Source organism: Ambystoma mexicanum, chromosome 3q (genome assembly GCF_040938575.1).
Source record: "Ambystoma mexicanum isolate Mex_15411 chromosome 3q, UKY_AmexF1_1, whole genome shotgun sequence".
Classification (NCBI taxonomy): domain Eukaryota; kingdom Metazoa; phylum Chordata; class Amphibia; order Caudata; family Ambystomatidae; genus Ambystoma; species Ambystoma mexicanum.
This window is the reverse complement of record NC_090926.1, coordinates 1,110,271,341-1,110,288,909: the sequence shown is the minus strand read 5'-3', so window position 1 is coordinate 1,110,288,909 and position 17,569 is coordinate 1,110,271,341. Positions and strand designations below refer to the sequence as shown.

General features: G+C 45.9%; 1 protein-coding gene across 1 annotated transcript in view; it reads left to right on the top strand.

Annotated features, from left to right (window-relative positions):
* The first annotated feature begins 779 nt into the window (after positions 1–779).
* LOC138581965 (nuclear receptor subfamily 5 group A member 2-like) overlaps positions 780–17,569 on the top strand; it is a 241,506-nt gene continuing 224,716 nt past the window's right edge. The window contains exon 1 of the mRNA XM_069652876.1: positions 780–976. Within this exon, the coding sequence (XP_069508977.1) occupies positions 931–976 (46 nt within the window). The 5' untranslated portion in view covers positions 780–930. The remainder of the gene's footprint in view (positions 977–17,569) is intronic.

Sequence of the window (17,569 nt, the reverse complement as noted above, 5' to 3'; positions counted from 1 at the left end):
CAGGACCCGCTGAAAATGTGTCTCAGCTGCTGGGGGCCCATTTCAATGGGGTGGCCTGGGGCCCCACTTGTTCAGAGCTGTGAAAAACAGTCTGAGGCACCCACGAGGTGCATACATGGAGACAAAGAAAACGAGCCAGGGGGTTAATAGCTGCAGAGTATCACGATACTTGCAGCTAGCAGGGAGCTGCAAAACTAAACGTCCACTGTAAAGCTATTAATCCTTCTTTGTCAGCAAGCGGCTAATGTGGAGAAAACACAGTAAAAGGTTCAGCAACCGCAGCTTGAAATTTGTGCGCTGCAAAGAGCACATTTAAAGGCATATTGCCATGTTATAAGACTGCTGACTATCAACATGGAGGCAGTTGCTGGGGGCCGCATAATCCTCAGGCCACTTTCAACTGAAAAGGTTGACAGGCCCTGACCACGACATCCGAGCATTTCTTCCAGCAATGGCCCTACACTTTTCACAGCACGCATTGTGGAAGTTGTAGTCTTGTAGAACAAGCTGAACTTCAGCACCTGATATCTGCGGTTCGGGGGAATTGGAAACGTGGTGTCCCAACAAGGCCAGGCCTGGGTCGAGGCGTTCCTGGTGACGTGGGCCCAGTTTGCAGAGCTGTCCTTGTGCCGGGCGTGGGCGGTGGGCAAAGGGCTGCCTTATCTGAGCGGCTGCCTCATCCCGAGGCTGGGCCTGACTTTCATAGGTTTTATGGCAGCGCGATGCGGGGGCAAAGTCCCCGCCTGATAGCACCGCACTCGGACGCCACCGTCCCCGCCGCGTCCTGCCTTCTGTTTCTCCGGCGCTCGGAGATGAGATGGGCAATTGCAGGGCGTTCCGTGGACGTCTGGGGGCTCATCCGTGAGGCCCGCCGCTGCAGTTCATACTTTGTAATCCGCCCAGAGGTTTTTGGGGGGTTCCTGCCTAGGAATGGACGGTGAAAGTCTGCAGGCCGCTGTGTGCCAGCTTGGATTCTGTAAGTGGCGGGTGATGCTGGGGTACGGGTGGGTCGGGCGAGGAAAGTATCTCTCTCAACCTACTCATGGTGAAGTCAGAGGTTGTGGGCGGTTGATCCCATTTAAGTCAACGGAGAGTAACAATTTGGAGGGTGGTGAATATTTGGTCGCAGGGAGTTCCCACTGTCCGTTGCGCGGCTGGTCCCTGAGGCATGCTGGTTTACAAGAAAGTGGGCGATGTACTGATTACCTCTGATTGACAAGCCCATTCAATCTGTGGCCTCTCTGTGGAGGGATCGCTACCACCTGACAAGAAAGGTGCTCACTCTACAAGCCCATTCAATCTGTGGCCTCTCTGTGGAGGGACCACTAAAACAGGACAAACAAGCCCATTCTATTTGTGGCCTCTCTGTGGAAGTATCTCTACGATAGGGGAGAAGGGAATGCATTTTCCAATCCCATTCAATCTATGCCCTCCATGTGAAGGAATCGCTGTGTCGGGTAGCTCAGCAAGTCAAGCCCTCGCGCCAGGCATGAGGCCAGTCTGAGGATTGCAGGTATGTATCCTAGCACGGCTGGCGTAGCCCCTCGTCCTTCCAAGGTAGAGACTTTGAATGCCATTTAACTGGGCCATTCTAACACATTGATCCCAGCGCTTAGAGGAGGGAGCAAACCGACATGAAGCACTGTGTAAAAACGCGATGTTATTATAAAAGAAGTTCAGTCCCATCACCCCTTCGTTGCTTGGCCTCTCTGCTAGGAGTCGTTAGTGCATGCGAGTAGGGAGTTCTCGCTCCAGTAAATACCCATTCAATCTTTGGGCTCTATGGGGAGGGGCTGTTAAGATAACCTTTGTGTATCCATTTATGTTCAAGCTGTGATCTCTCTCTCTTTCTCTCCCTCTCTCTCGGTACATATACCTCAGGGTGTGATGAACATTCTAAATTGCATGCAGGGGAGCGCCAAAGGTAGTACTTACTGGTGTGTGTCAATGCTGTGTCACCTGCTATGCAATTATAAAGGCCCATGAAGTGGCGTAGACAAGGAAAGAGTGAACGTCGGGCGCACGGCGCCTGCAAAGAGGCTTTGCAAGTAGTTTCTAAAAATAGATTTAAACTTGGAACCAGGACACATTGGAAAGGGGATGATGGAAAATATCAATAATCAAGGTCAATCAATATTACAGAGTGAAGCTCCACTCCATTGATGTGTATGGGGCCGGTGAGGGAAGACATGAGGCCAGTGATGAGAGACTGCGTTCAAGTGGGCGAGGCCAGTCCACTCCTAGACACTGAGCTAAACGCTGTGGAACTGCCAGTTGTCCATTAGACTTTGTGCGGGACTAGTCATAGGCGATCGTGTGATACTCTGTTGAAGTGCATGGAACCCGTGAAAGGGCATCTGTGAGGCTCCATTGAAGTTAATGGAGCCAGTGACAGGACTACTGAGACAATAAAAGTGAAAAGGTCCAGTGATACTCAATTAGTGGGACTGTGCGGCCAGTGGCAGGCAGTCACGAGACTCCATTGACGTTTATGGATGTGGTGACTGGGTGCGAGCCAGACTCCAGCAAAGTATAAATGGACAATGATAGAGAATAAGGGAGACTCCATTGAAGTGTGTGTGTGTGTGGCCAATGACAGCTCCTAAGTGAGACTCCATTGAAATGTGTAGGTGTGATGAATCTGGACTATTCATCCCATCTCTCCAGTGAGGAACCACCCCTCTGAGGCTGCAGAGGTGAGCCCGTTCAGCAAGACCCTCCCTACGGGGTCTTGGCAAGTGGGACCTCACTGGGAGTGACTTCCCTTTTGTGGACAAGGACTCCCATTCAGGTAAAAAACTCCCGAACACGTTATCTGGCCACATGGGAATCGGAAAAATTCTGTTTTGGACTCTCCAAATAGTGACCTTCCTTCAATCTCTTTAGCTTCAGGTAATGTTGGATCTCGCCTGAACGCCACAGTCAAAGGACTGCGAAACACCTTTTTTGTTCGTAATGAAGTACAGATAAAGATGAGGAATCTTGAATGGAGAAGGGAGAACCCTACGCAGATGCAAGCCTTTGACGGAAGATGTCCTGGAGGGGTGGAGCCACACTAGAACGGGGAGCCAGCATCAGCATGGAGAGCGAACAAATCACTTGCAAGACGCTAAACGGCTAGCATCCTGACCGGTGAAGACGCCATGATCGAGAAAGAAACAGAGATGGTAAAGTGACCATCTTGCCTGGTGGTGTGACTACACAGAAACCGTGGTGGGCCTGTGGCCCCGTATCCAACACGGAGATCAGACGGCAGCAGAGATCCCCAAGCTCTGTGCAAGAAGTGCATAAAATGCCGAGCAGTAGAAGGCAAGTGAAGGCTCCCGGAGAGGTAAAGCCGTTGAGAGGAGTGAACAGTGACATTTGAGGCTGGGCAAGCCATAAGAGTTATGAGAGCCAGATAAACCGCAGGGGGCCGGCGCCCTACATAGATTGAGTGGAAGAAAGCCTATTTGAGGGGAAGAGTGCTTCGTAGAGACCTTAGAAACCGAAAGTCTTTAACATTCAATGCCGGGAAAGCCAGAAGAGTTACGGGAGCCAAAACAAAACTGAACGAGCAGACACCCCACCAAGACCGAGAAGAAGAAAGCCGGTCAGAGGGCCAGAGGACTTTGAGAAGTCCAAGAATAACAAAATATAACAAACAGAACTGGAGAGAGAGAGGGAGAGAGAGAGAGAGAGACAGAATCTGGAAGGTTCCTGCCCTTAGGTAAAAACAAGAACAGTTTTCCAGTGCTTAATTTGAAAAGAAATAAGTGCCAGGCCCCAAATATTGACGATCAAACCTGTGACATTCCGGGCGGGCAGTTCCTCACTACTGCTGCCACCACCCAAAGCTGCTCCCCACAGTCTCGACATATTTGTGGTTAAACTACATCTAGCACCTGCTCATTGGGGTAGATGGATGCACTGACTATCACCACTTCATAATCAAACTTAGTCTGAGACAATAAGTGGCAGGGCTCAAAAACAAGTACCAGGACTGAGCCCTGGCAAACACCCCCACAAATTAAGCACGGTTGAGCAGCAAGTTGGAAATGGTAGAATTGTATTAGGAAAACCTTTTCTTCCCGGAGAAAGAGAAGCATATGAAACTGAAATTGGGCAGGCCGATCCTGCAGAGAGATAGTGAACTGTGTTGTAAGACACTGACAACATTTTCAAACCTGTTGAAACGAGATCCTAGTGATTGGTCCCGGCAGAAATCAAGTCAGAGGCGTTTGCTCCGGTCACATTTCTTTGTTATTTTCAGTGGTAGGGCAAGTTAGATGATAGGGTTTGGACTATTTCTTTTGGACTTTGACAAACACCCTTCCTTTTAGTTGCTTAGGCAGGGAAATTCCCTCATAGCAGTAGGGCTAGACTGGTGTTTTATTTTTATTTACGTAAACATCTCATTAACATGGCACATCTTAGTCCGAGTCCTTCTCCTTGTTCGCCACATACGGTGTCAGAAGTAGGATGTCGGCCAGCTGATATAAGCTGGGGACCCCGGCTATTCACAAAACTGACAGATAAGGCCAAAGCCCCTACTCTCACAACTCCACAGTCCATCGGGTCTGATGTACATAGTATAGTGAAAAAATGAAAGGTGCTTAATTCCAATAGGCCTAAGCTTTTACCCTCCACTGGGAGCCTACATCAGACTATATCTAAGTCTGGGCTGGCACGGCAGCATTCATTAAAGATTGCAGCAGGCATTGTAGTTCCTGGCTTTAGGGGAGAGGTTAAGGTTATCCTCCATAATCATGGGGCTACAGCCTACCTGGTTAAGGAGGGGGAGGCCATACCACAAGGGATACTTGAACAAGTCCTCATGCAAGCACCCTAAGAGGTGGACACTGTAGCTGAAACAGAAAGAGGGCACCTGGGATTCAGAGAGGAAAACCTTGTTAGCGACGAAACAACCAGGTAGTGGAGACGCAGAGGACAGCACCACATTGCCCGATCTTGCCTTTGTCTAAAGGAAAGACCCAGGCCCTACGGAACAAGGGTGTAGTCAAGCCAGTCCTTTCTTCATAAAGAAAGGGTAACTATGCCGAAGGGATGTTGGGAAAGATGCTCTTAACAGAACACAATTAGTGATGCCCCGTAGTCATCGGTGAACAGTGTTGGAGCTGGCCCATTCCCATCAGGGAATAGGGAAAACTCAAAGCCAAGTATTACCCCTTTTCTACTGGCCCGGAGTGTTTGCAGATGTTAAGAACTACGTTTCTATCTATGAAATTTGCTAGAATACTTCAGCCACTCCATTTCCCCAGGCTCTGCTCCAAAACCCCTTCCCATCATCGAAGTACCCTTTTACCGCATAACTATGGACATAGTGGACCCGCTGGAAACATCTTAGTTGAAAAATAAATTCATACTCATGATTGTTGACTCCACAACTCAATATCCCAAAGCATTTGCCCTCAGGAATAATACGAGTCCACAAATACGGAAACACCTACTTCCCTTCCTTTCACACGTAGGATTCACAAAGGAAGTCCTTACGGATCAAGGTAATACTTTTATGTCTAAATGTATGCAGGACCTAAAAGAAATACTGCACATTAAAACCCTACATACCTCTGTGTATCACCCACAGACAGCTGGCCTTGTAGACAGGTTTAGTAAAACCCTAGAACACTCCACAAGCTGGTAGAGGCTGAAATTGGAATGTTATGAATCCCTGAGCTCTCTTTGTGGTTAGGAAAATACTGCAGGCATCTCTAGGGTATTCCCCTTTTGAGTTATTATATGGACGAAAACCTCAAGATGTACTGGATATCCTAAAAGAGACGTGGGAAGAGAGAAAAGAGGCCATCCTATCCATTTCACAGAAAGCCCAGAAGCTAAAATCCCATATGGCTGATGTAAGGGAAATCATAAAACATCAGTTAGGTAGGGCCCAAGAACAGCAAAAGACCCACATGATAGACAAGCAATAGCCTGATCTTTCTGCATTGGGGAATCTGTCTTAGTTCTCCTTCCAACCTCAGAGAACAAAATGATCTCTAAATGGTACGGTCCCTAAAAGATTCTTGAGAGAAAAGGTCCTTTGAATTATGTAGTGACCCAACTAGATAGATGTCAAAAGACACAAATATATTATGTAGACTTGTTGAAAGAGTGGAAAGACGATCCGGTAGAGGAGACTACTGTAACTATCGTATAACGCGCCTATACACAAGTGTTTCAAGGCGCGACCTACTTACCAACCAAGACCTAGAACACTAGTTGGTCCCTAACTACCTACTGATCTCCTAACAAGATCTTCATGATTTACTGAACCAATTCCCAGAGGTCTTCTCTAAACAACCAGGGAGAGTACAGAATGTTTTCAATACACCATCCAGGCAAACAGTACATTTAAAACCTTACTGGATCCCAGTCATCAAAACAGAGACCCACAAATAGTTGAAGGCCAACATCTTTGAGCCCCGGAAAACGGGTGGTCTTCTCCCGTCATCCTAGTGGCAAAACTGGACAGGATTTTGAGATTCTGTATAGCTTTCGGGAAACTGAACTTCATTTCTACATTCGATTATTACCCCATGCCATGAATCGACAAGCTCATTGAGAAGTTAGGGTCATCTAAATATATATCCACTCTGGACTTAACCAAAGTATACTGGCAGGTCCTAATCTCCACAGATAGGGAAAAGACCGCCTTTTCCACCCTGCATGGACTCTTTCAATTTAAAGTTCTTCCCTTTGCTTTGCACGGTGCTCCTGCCACACTCGAGAGGTTAATGAATAATATTTTAAGACCATTCTCTAGCTTTTCTGGAGCCTATTTGGATGACATCATCATACATAATAAGACCTGGTGGCCCGAACACATGCACCACCTCTTTGTGATCGCAAGAGCCCTCAGAAGAGCAGGCTTAACAGCAAACCCAATGAAATACCACCTGCACAGGCAGCTGTAAAGTATCAGGGCTACTTTGTGGGAAATAGACTGATTACACCTCATGCGGAACAATTTAAAGTGGTACAAGAAACACCTGTACCTAAAACCAAGAAAGACCTTCAAGCTTTTGTAGGATTGACCAGCTACTATAGATGTTTTAAACCCATTATTCCACCTTGGCTGCCAATCTTACAGACAAGCTAAAGAACTCTCACCCACAAAAGCTTGTCTGGGGAAAAGAAGATCAACAAAGCTTTGAAGTTTTGAAACAAAACTTATGTCAAGAATCTGTTTTAAAAATGCCTGATTTCAATTGGGGACTTGATCCTTCAGACTGATGACTCCAAGGTCGGGTTGGGAGCCATATTTTCATAAGAGCAGGGGGCATGCAACACCCTGTATTGTATACAAGCCAGAAGTTGTCCCCTGAAGAGCAATCAGACACCACAGTTGAGCTGGAAGCCCTGGCTATTAAATTGGCAATCTTAAACCTTCGTTACAATAGATTACTCCCCTCTGACATGGATGAGTCTAAGGAAAGATACCAATGCTTTTTGTTTCTCGGTGGTTCATAAAAAGGGAAAGAGCAGGGCAATGTGGACTTTTTAAGTTGTTTCCTGCTTCCCAATTAAGGGGGAGCCTCTCATTTGACGAATCTGGAATATTCATCCCTTCTCCTGAGCCACCCCCTTTGGGGCTAGAGAGGTGAGTACCCTCAGCAGGACCCATTTTAGGGGTATGGGCAAGTGGGACCTCACTGTGAGTTACTCCCCCCTATTGGACTATTTCTTTTGGAGTTTGACAAGCCCCCTTAACTTTGGTTGGTTAGGCAGGGAACTTCCGTCATAGCAGTAGGGCTAGATGGACATTTTCTTTAATTTAAATAAACACCCGATTAAAATGGCACATCTTTGGTCGAGCCCTTCTGCTTATAAAAGATGGCTTACACAAACCATCGTACCGTACGCGTACAAATATACTTACATATATTCATATATTTGTTTGCGTTCCTTACTTTGGTTTGTGTACTATTCAGGCCACGCCCATCCTGCAAGCGACGCCCCCAAATGAGGGCACCCCTGTGATTTCTTACCCCACTTAAAGCCCTGGGTAGGGCCAGAAGGGAGAATATTGAAGGAGAGAGAGGTACAAACCTGGCTCAATGCACAGAGTAAAACCCAAGAAAGACCTCACAAACAGGCTGTGTAGACCTATGAGGTGAGGCTTTACCAACCTGTGTAATCATACCTATTTGTCTCACAGAGCTCACAGAAGACTGTAGAGGCAGGAACAGTGGAGTCAAGGTGGATGTTGAAGTCACCAAGGAGGAGGAGTTTAGAGGTAAAAGTCAGAAGAGAGGAGGTAAAGTCTGCACATTCAGGGAAGACCAGGGAAACTCCACCACCAGATTGGTTGGGCCAAGGCTTGGACAGGATCTTGTAGCAATCAGTGAGGAGGGAGTCAAAAGCAGTGACAAAGTTGGCATTGAATCACGCTCAGTAAGAGATGGTATGTTGAGATCAAAGTCTTCAAGAAGGAGGCAGATGTCAAAAGATGGTTTGACAGCAGAACAAGAATTCAGAGTGAGGACCCTGGGCCATGACAGTGCCAATGTGATAGACGTTAATGATGTATCTAGGAAGAGAAGTATGCCAGGAGTATGTCACATCTAGTGCCACCATTAATGGGTGAAGAGGAAAAAGGGGAGAGGGCAGAGATCAGATGAGAGGTCCAATAGTCTGGCGAAGGGACAGAGAAGAGGATATGAGTGATAGTCTGTCTGGAAGTAGCACTGACGCAGGTGTCAGAATAGGTAGACTAGGATTAGAGGCCAAGAGATCTTTTAAAAACCTTTTTCTACCAGACTTCATGAGAGAGGAGGGATAGGTGATAGAGTAACAGTTAGAATAGATGGGGGCGATGGAGAGTGCCACTGAGTTGGAGGAAGGAGGGACCGATGGAGAGGCTGCACAGTGCAGGTGTGAACTCACCACGTGACCTAGAAGATGAGGGAGGCAGGAGGAGGCACAGATGTAAAGCACACCGAAATTCGTATTATCCCAAAAGCACAACAATGCAGTACAAAAAGGAGAATGCACAGATGTGAAGCACACCGAAATTCGTATTATCCCAAAAGCACAACAATGCAGTACAAAAAGGAGAATGCACAGATGTGAAGCACACCGAAATTAGTATTATCCCAAAAGCACAACAATGCAGTACAAAAAGGAGAAGGCACAGATGTGAAGCACACCGAAATTAGTATTAAACCAAAATCACAACAATGCAGTACAAAAAGGAGAAGGCACAGATGTGAATCACACCGAAATTCGTATTATCCCAAAAGCACAACAATGCAGTACAAAAAGGAGAATGCACAGATGTGAAGCACACCGAAATTCGTATTATCCCAAAAGCACAACAATGCAGTACAAAAAGGAGAATGCACAGATGTGAAGCACACCGAAATTAGTATTATCCCAAAAGCACAACAATGCAGTACAAAAAGGAGAAGGCACAGATGTGAAGCACACCGAAATTAGTATTAAACCAAAAGCACAACAATGCAGTAAAAAAAGGAGAAGGCACAGATGTGAATCACACCGAAATTCGTATTATCCCAAAAGCACAACAATGCAGTACAAAAAGGAGAATGCGCAGATGTGAAGCACACCGAAATTCGTATCATCCCAAAAGCACAACAATGCAGTACAAAAAGGAGAATGCGCAGATGTGAAGCACACCGAAATTAGTATCATCCCAATAGCACAACAATGCAGTACAAAAAGGAGAATGCACAGATGTGAAGCACACCGAACATCAAAAGCACAACAATGCAGTACAAAAAGGAGAATGCACAGATGTAAAGCACACCTAACTTCGAATGTGGTGAGGTTAGCAGAGAGCAGAAACAGTAGGTAGTTATTATGGCCGTTATACGGAAGGCTGCAATTAAGGTGAGGCCAAAAGCAGAAATCACTGCAGCTAGCTAGTTCAGGTGGCACCATTTTGGAAGAACAGCAGCAGCAACAGATTCCAAATAGAAGCAGAATCATGTGGCTATTAGGTTATAAATGAAAACATTTGCAATGCAATGAGGCAGGAGTCCAAGGATCGGTGTTCAGAGTATCAGTGTTTAGGGGAGCATTCAGGGTGAATAAGTTTAGGACACAGTAGCTGCATGAGCAAGTCCAGAAAGGATTGGCCAAGATCCAAGAACAGTGATAAAGGTTAAAGTGGCCAGTAATGGAGGTGGGCCGCCTGAGAAGTGCCAGGAGAGTGAGACTGGAATTGAGAGTGCATTGAAAGTTACGGGAGGCGCCGTGAACGACGAAGCTTTTGAAAACATTGTGGGCAGGGTTTACAGGTGGATCAATCTGTGTGTGGAGAGCCCAGCACGTCATTGTGATCAGGGGGGCCCGACCAGGCCCAGACAGGGCCAGATAGGGTAGAACCCTGTTCCTTAGATGGAGGCCCTTTGAGGGGGCCGGCATTCACCTGCCAGCTCTGGCAAAGCTGTAGAAGATATGATTGTGCCCAGCCAAACAGGGTAGCAGGCGGTGATCACGAGGGCTGAATTAGATCAGCTGTAGATGTAGAGGGCACGGGGTGGCCATCATGAAAGGCCTCGCCAGTCGAGTGAAATAGGCAACCTCTGGTGGGGGGGGAGTGTGGGCGGGAAGATGGAGGTGCCCCCAGCAGCTGTGAAAAATGAAGAAAGGGCATGAGATTCAACGCACCTTATGTAGGTCAGCCCTTGATGGCGTGGGTCCAAAGGAAATAAGTGTGTTCAGCTAATCAGGGCAGCAGGCGGTGGTCACAAGGGCTGAAATAGATACGCTGTAGATGCAGATTGAATGGGGTGGCCATCATGAAAGACCTCATGCGTCGAGTCAAATATGTACCCTATGGGGGGAGGAGTGCGGGCAAGAAAATGGAGGTGCCCCCAGCAGCTGGGATAAATAAAGAAAGGGCACGCGATTCAACACACCTTATGTAGCTTAACACACATTACCCTCCAACACTTTTGGGTTTTCTCAATCAATGATTGAGGCTCTTGTTAAGGCACCCCAAAATCCCAAATAGACCCAGAGGGCTCTGAGTCAATCCAAAGCAGACCCAGTGATGGAGTAGAGAAAGTACATGGCAAAACCTAACTTTATTCACATTGATACAAAGTCGCGACAGCATACAAGCATTGAAATCCTGTTGCGCTCGACATACTTATCAACCACAATTGCTTAAGTACTACATACTCATCATCACTTACATCATAACACAATATCAGTTTACAAAAGCTACGGGGAACAGGGATAGGTTAGTGGTTTTGGCTACACATAGGCTACATATAGATTCCATATAGATTAAACAGTTCATTGGGTTAAAAGTATCTGATGGGTCCACCTGGAACTACCCCTATATTGATAAAAGATTCAACTGCATCATCCTCGGGGCAAGGGGTTGATTGGCATACTAATTGATGGTCGGCATGTCTCCAAGGATTTGATAGGTTGGCAGATTGCTAACCAGCCTTAGAAACTTGACAGGTTGTCAAGATATGAGTCAGAGGTAGAGTAGGGTGAGCGAGGCACATGAAACGTTCTTCCTTCAATTAAAAGTTATCATCCCTCATTATAAGGCCATGAATCCGGGCAATCCCTTTGTACTTAGCCTTGTCTGGCATTTCGTGTCTACATGTGCGTTTCGGGAGTATGGCAGGTGTCCTATCTGTGTTAGCTTCTAATGAATGACCAGTGTTCTCGAATTAAAGGTCACGTGCCATGGGACTGTGTTTGGAATAGATTTACCTTCTATGTATTAAGAATTCAGGTAATATTAATGAGTGTGCTGTGCCTTCTATTGCCATTGGGGACACTTTTGAGTTAATCTTCATAGAATCTTTAGGCTTACTGTTGTACTGAACCTGGCTAACAAAGTCTGGTTGTTCTCTTATAAAACTTTGATTACTCTGGGAGTTTATCACTTGCGTCTTGGGAATTACTATCTTGTTCAGTCGTATCAATCCTCCCTAATTTCTCTCTAACCTTGCCACTAGTTGCCAGCTACTATCTGAGCTCTACACGAATATGTATTTCTGTGGATTCAGTCTTTTGAGTTTGCCCGAGGCTTTGAGGCCTGTGCGCATTTAGGGACATGCTGCAGCTTCCATTTGTAATAAAATGGCGGCCCCACTACACTCTTGCTTCTATGTTAGCGAGCTATATTCACCTTATACATTGCATTCAAGTTGCATTCACCTTATAAATTGATCGTGTTAGTGTTCTTCATGTCTGTGGATGCTATGTTAGTATTATTCATGTCTAAATGCATATTTTACCTATTATCCATGTTCTTCATTTGGAGTGTATGTTTGCTTAATGTCTGATGCATCCAGTGTTACTGTTACGTTAGTTTAAATGCTTCGGGCATCTTCAGCTCACATTGTCCCCAAGCCGTGTTGCACTTGTGGGGGATAAAAGCGGAACGGGCGTCTCACTTAGTAACATCTCTCACCTCTGGGGTATTGTTATGGAGGAGAGGAGGGGCAGAAGCTATGGATGATGTATTCATCTGCCTCCCAACACTCTATTAAAGTATGAGAAAACCAGGACATGAAATAAGCGAGACTCTAAATGAATTTTATGAAGTTATGATGAGGAATGGGTGAAAATCCATTGAAGCGTATGATGTGTGGGATGTGTGAGAATGTGTGAGACTCTACTGGTGGACACCTTTGCGCCTTTTGGTAGTGCGGCTGAACTTCCTGGCTTTACTCTTCATATCACAGGTAGGCGGGCTCAGACTACAGCATCGAATATGGGTGCCATCACAACAAACCGGTTATTATCAGGCTATAACCTTTTATTCACAGGCGATATCGCACAGTTATACTTTCAAAAAAATAGAAATTAAGAAGGAGAACGTCAGCTGTAGCCCTTTCTTAAAAATTTCAAAAATAGGTTTCAAAAATTAAGCGCAAGAGCATCACACTACAGCATCCTACTGGGACAATTTTGGTAGAAAGGTCCTTCCTCACAAACGCTATGGGCAAACATGATTGCCTGAATGGTCCTCAGCTTTAATGGGACTAAAATCCATGTGCCAGTTCAGTGGTGGGCATTGCCACAGTGACCCGGGTCCATGGGGTCGGACTTTCTACCACACCCTCTAGTAGGAAGACCTACTCCCACCTCCACTGGCAATGTCACCATTCCCTATCTCCCAAATTAACCCATTTGGTGGTTCAATCTTGCACCTTGTGTGAGGAGGCATCCTGTTTTCACCCACCTCTCTTTTCCTCCATGCAGCTTTAGCTGAATCCCACGGTTGTCTTGAACCTATTTTACTCCTCTGGACACCTTCCTCTGTGCCCTAGCTCACCAGGCTTCCAACCGACAATCCTGGACCGATATATCATTTCTCTGTCACCCCGCTTCCCACTCAGGGACCAGGGTCTAACATTATGCTTCCCAACTTCACATCTCTGGCTGAAGGGCTGCTCCTCATCGGTTACACCCATCAGATCAAATCCGTGATTAGAGGATGGAAAAACTTAAAATGAAATGTAATAAGCGATAACCGAGAGGAACTGTTCACTGATACTTACCAGTGAGTTAATACAGGAAAAAGGGTAACAGCCTCTAGTTCTTCTTCACTCCCACACACAGTGTTGGCTCCTTGCCTTCTGCATGGCACATATGAACACTACTTCGAAACACCACCCAAGGCAGTGAAAAACACAATCCAAAGATATCCTAGCTCAGGCAAGCATAATTTCTCCATCTATAACAGGGTTCTGCAACCTTTGGCTCTCCAGATGGTTTGGACTACAACTCCCATCAGCCCTAGCCATTGTAGTTAATGGTGAGGGATGATGAGTCACAATCCAAAACCTCAGGCGAGCCGCAGGTTGGAGACATCTGATCTATAAGAATGGTGCCACCATGGCACAAGGCATCTAACCCAACCTCTCAGTATTAGGAACCTTTTCATTGCTTAAAAGACTTTGAAAACCACCCAGCTACAGACCATACTGCACATAAACTCCCCTCCTAATCCACCGTGGGCTCCACTTCCTCTTCCTCTGATCTTTAGGATCCCACATTCTCCTTGTTAACAAGAGATTACTCTTCTTCCTCCTGTCGGAATAAGTTTACCACGGTTGATAAGTGCTCAGCCAACAAAAATTCCACAGACCTTTAGTCTCTATTGTCTCCAGGCTATAAGATCCACCAATAAAATAGAACATGGAGATCAGGGAGAAAGTAGCCGTAGGGTTCCATGATTACTTCTCCTGCACCATCTTAACCATCAAGCCTTATACCTTCTTCAAATGTCTTCTGATCAGATGCATAACTCTTCCACCACAATTGCGACATCATATAACCCTACAGGCTACAATATCAACCTCTTAGACTTCCTGGATAAAACTATACCTTCATCACAAAGCTTGAGCATAGCGTGTGACTACAATCTTCCGATCAATTACATCACATACAAGTAGGCTGCAGATTGGAATACCAGAATCAGGCCACCAAGAACCAACAGCAAGGCAAATGTCTGAGCTCTTCTCAAAAACAGATGAAGAGCGCATTGGACGTTCTGGCGCCCACCACAGAGATATAAGACAGGCATCCGATACATTGTATCACAGACAGCAGACATGAAAAAGTGTGGACGAAAGCTTGATTGCTCGTAGTGCCAACCTGGTCAGGTTAATGACAAAACCTCACAAGAGTGTGGAGCCCCTCTACTGAGAAGGAATATGAGTCAAATACCATGTTATATATATTTTTGTTTCTTTTTTAATTGTGCATTCAGTTTTAAAACAAGTTAAAACTTTATACAAGTCCATCATACAACAAATTAACCATGAGAAAAAGGGAAAGCGATAAACAATAAATAACCTTAAAACAATACAATACATTTCTCCTAATTCGTCTAATACAATTTAAAACAGTGTGGTCCAAAATGCAAAATCTTCCCATTTGTCTTTTTCTCCCCAGCTCTATTCCACCAAGTTAAACATTGGCCCAGTATCGTACTCAATTGATAAGGCATCTAAGAGCAACACAGATTCCATATTACCATTCCTGAGTTATACCCATACAGATTAGCATATTTTCTAATACAGGTTTGAAGTTGCACAGTCAGTTCTTCACAGTACAAAAGTAGATGTTGTAATGCCTCACTATCATCCAAGCAGAATCTATATCTGTCACACAGACATTCCAGCACCTTCCATCTAACACAAAAACCCTTCATATGGAATGTCTTCCACTCAGGAGGGTCTACAACCAGGTTTTAGCTCACTGCACCCTCCACAGAGGAGTAATATCCATTTGCATATCAGTCTGGTCCACCCACAAGGAATGTCCAACACCAAAATGCTATGCAATTCACTTCTGAACAAGAGTACCATCAGCAACACCAGACACATGTTTCGGCCTTGTTGGGCCTCCTCAGTGAGGTGAAGCTGAGCCTCTCTAAGGCATAGTGAGCAAGGGGTCCACGTCTGGATTACCCTTGGTTACTTAGGGTGAAATCCCAAGTTTACAAATTGCACAACAGAGTAGGAGCCCCTCTACTGAGAACGAACATGGGTCAAATACCCTGTTCTATGGAAGTTCTTCCACTCCGGAGGGTCTACAACCACGTTGTAGCTCACTGCACCCTCCACAGAGGTGAAATATCCATTTGCATGTCAGTCTGGTCCCACCCACAAGGGCTATCCAGCACCGAAATGCTAGGCAATGCTCCTCTGAACAAGAGTACCAACAGCAAACCCCGACATGTGTTTCGGCCAAAAGCCCAGTGGGAAAGGGGTCCATGACTGGATCACCCTTGGTTACTTAGGGTGTAGACCCTCCCTAGTGGGCACCTTCCCAAAAAACAGGTTATTTGGCTGTGTTCATTCTCGGTAGATGGGCTCCTGGACCTTTCTATCAAATGTTAGGAACTTGGGGTATCACCCTAAGATACCCTGGGTAATTGAGATGTGGACCCCTTGCTCACTGGGCTCAGAGAGGCACAGCTTCACCTCACTGATGAGGCCTGACTAGGGCGAAACACGTGTATGGGGTTGCTGTTGGTAGGCTTGTTCAGAGGAGAATTGCCTGGCATTTCGGTGCTGGGCTGCCCAAGTGGGTGGGACCAGACTGATATGGAAAAGGGTATTTCTCCTCTGTGTAAGGTACAGTGAGCGGAAACGTGGTTGTTGACCCTCCCGAGTGGGCACCTTCCAGGAGAACAGGTTATTTGGCCGTGTTCGTTCTTTGTAGAGGGGATCACATTATCACTGACCTTTCTTTGTAATGTCATGTTGACTTATACTGCGCACCTCTACTGCCCAGTGGCAGTCTGACAAAACTTCATGCAAGATTCATGTTTGAGAATATCAAAAAACCAACTGGAGAACGAAAAAAGAACACTTACCAGCACAATTGTAGTGACCAAAAACAAAAACTTAAAGCTATTCAAAATGCTCAGCATGCTAATTAGCCCCACTGATTGCAAGCAAACCAACCTTAATTCTCCCAATAGCCAGATGATATAACAACTTTCTTCTCCAACAGTATATAAGACATCAGGAAGAAGGTGGCCTCACAGCAGAGCAACACAAATGACTTGACACTATCAACAGAAACCTCTAACTTCACATCCTTCACACAGATATCCCTAGAGCCAAGCTGAAACAGATAGAACACTCAAAGCGTCCACTGGTGACTCTAGCCTTGCCCTGCTATCTCCCTGAAGAATCGAAGGAACCAGTGATCGAAGGGAGTGGGAATGCTGGGAGCAGTTTACCACTGCTTTTATTTTTTTCTGTTTACCTTTCCTGTACTTTTTACTACCATATTCAGCATCCTCTACAGAGGATTTGTCCATTCATGTCTTTGTGCAAGTGTAAAGTTTTGATAGGAGCCGTAGTTACTAGTCACTTAGACTACTGGAATGTCCTGGCCGAATAAACTTGTCACATGCTGTACTATGCTTCCGCCTATCCTCTCCCCTACCCAGACCACTATTTATTTCGGTACACTTCTACCAATGAACGGAACCGATAAGGCTCTCCATTAACCAGCCTTTGCAATGGGCTCCCTCACTATCAGGAGCTATCCCGGGCTCTCAAAAAGGCTAAGGTCACCCCTTTCCTGTAGAAGCCCTGAATAGTCCTACCAAACCTCTGCACAATCCTCAGCCCGCCGTTTAAGGCAGCACTAGAAAACATAGCTTCAGCCCAAATAGAGGAATACAGTCGTGTTATGTTATTGGGCTTCTTGCCATTCACCACTGCCATTTGTATGGTCTCTTGGGGCTTTAAGACATAGAAGAAAAGCAGGTTGGGTTTGGTAAGTAGGCATAGAGGAGACATTGTATTGCTGTGTTGGTGCATGCAGTACAAAAGCACTGTGTGCAGGTGTGTTTTTTAGGTGTTTTATAAAGAGGGCTCTTGAGGTCCCTGTATCCAGAAGAGAGCTTTGTGTGCCCATGGAGCAAAGATGCATGGTGTGGAACTGTGTTATACAAGTTGGTAGGAGGGATGTGGCATTCAGAAGCTATTGGCGTGTATTAGGAGAGGTGTTGAATTGCTCTGGGTGAGTGACTTAGTTGTTGCGTGTAGTACAAGGTGGACAGATGAATTTGAGTGGGTTTCGTGTGAGCAGGCAGGCG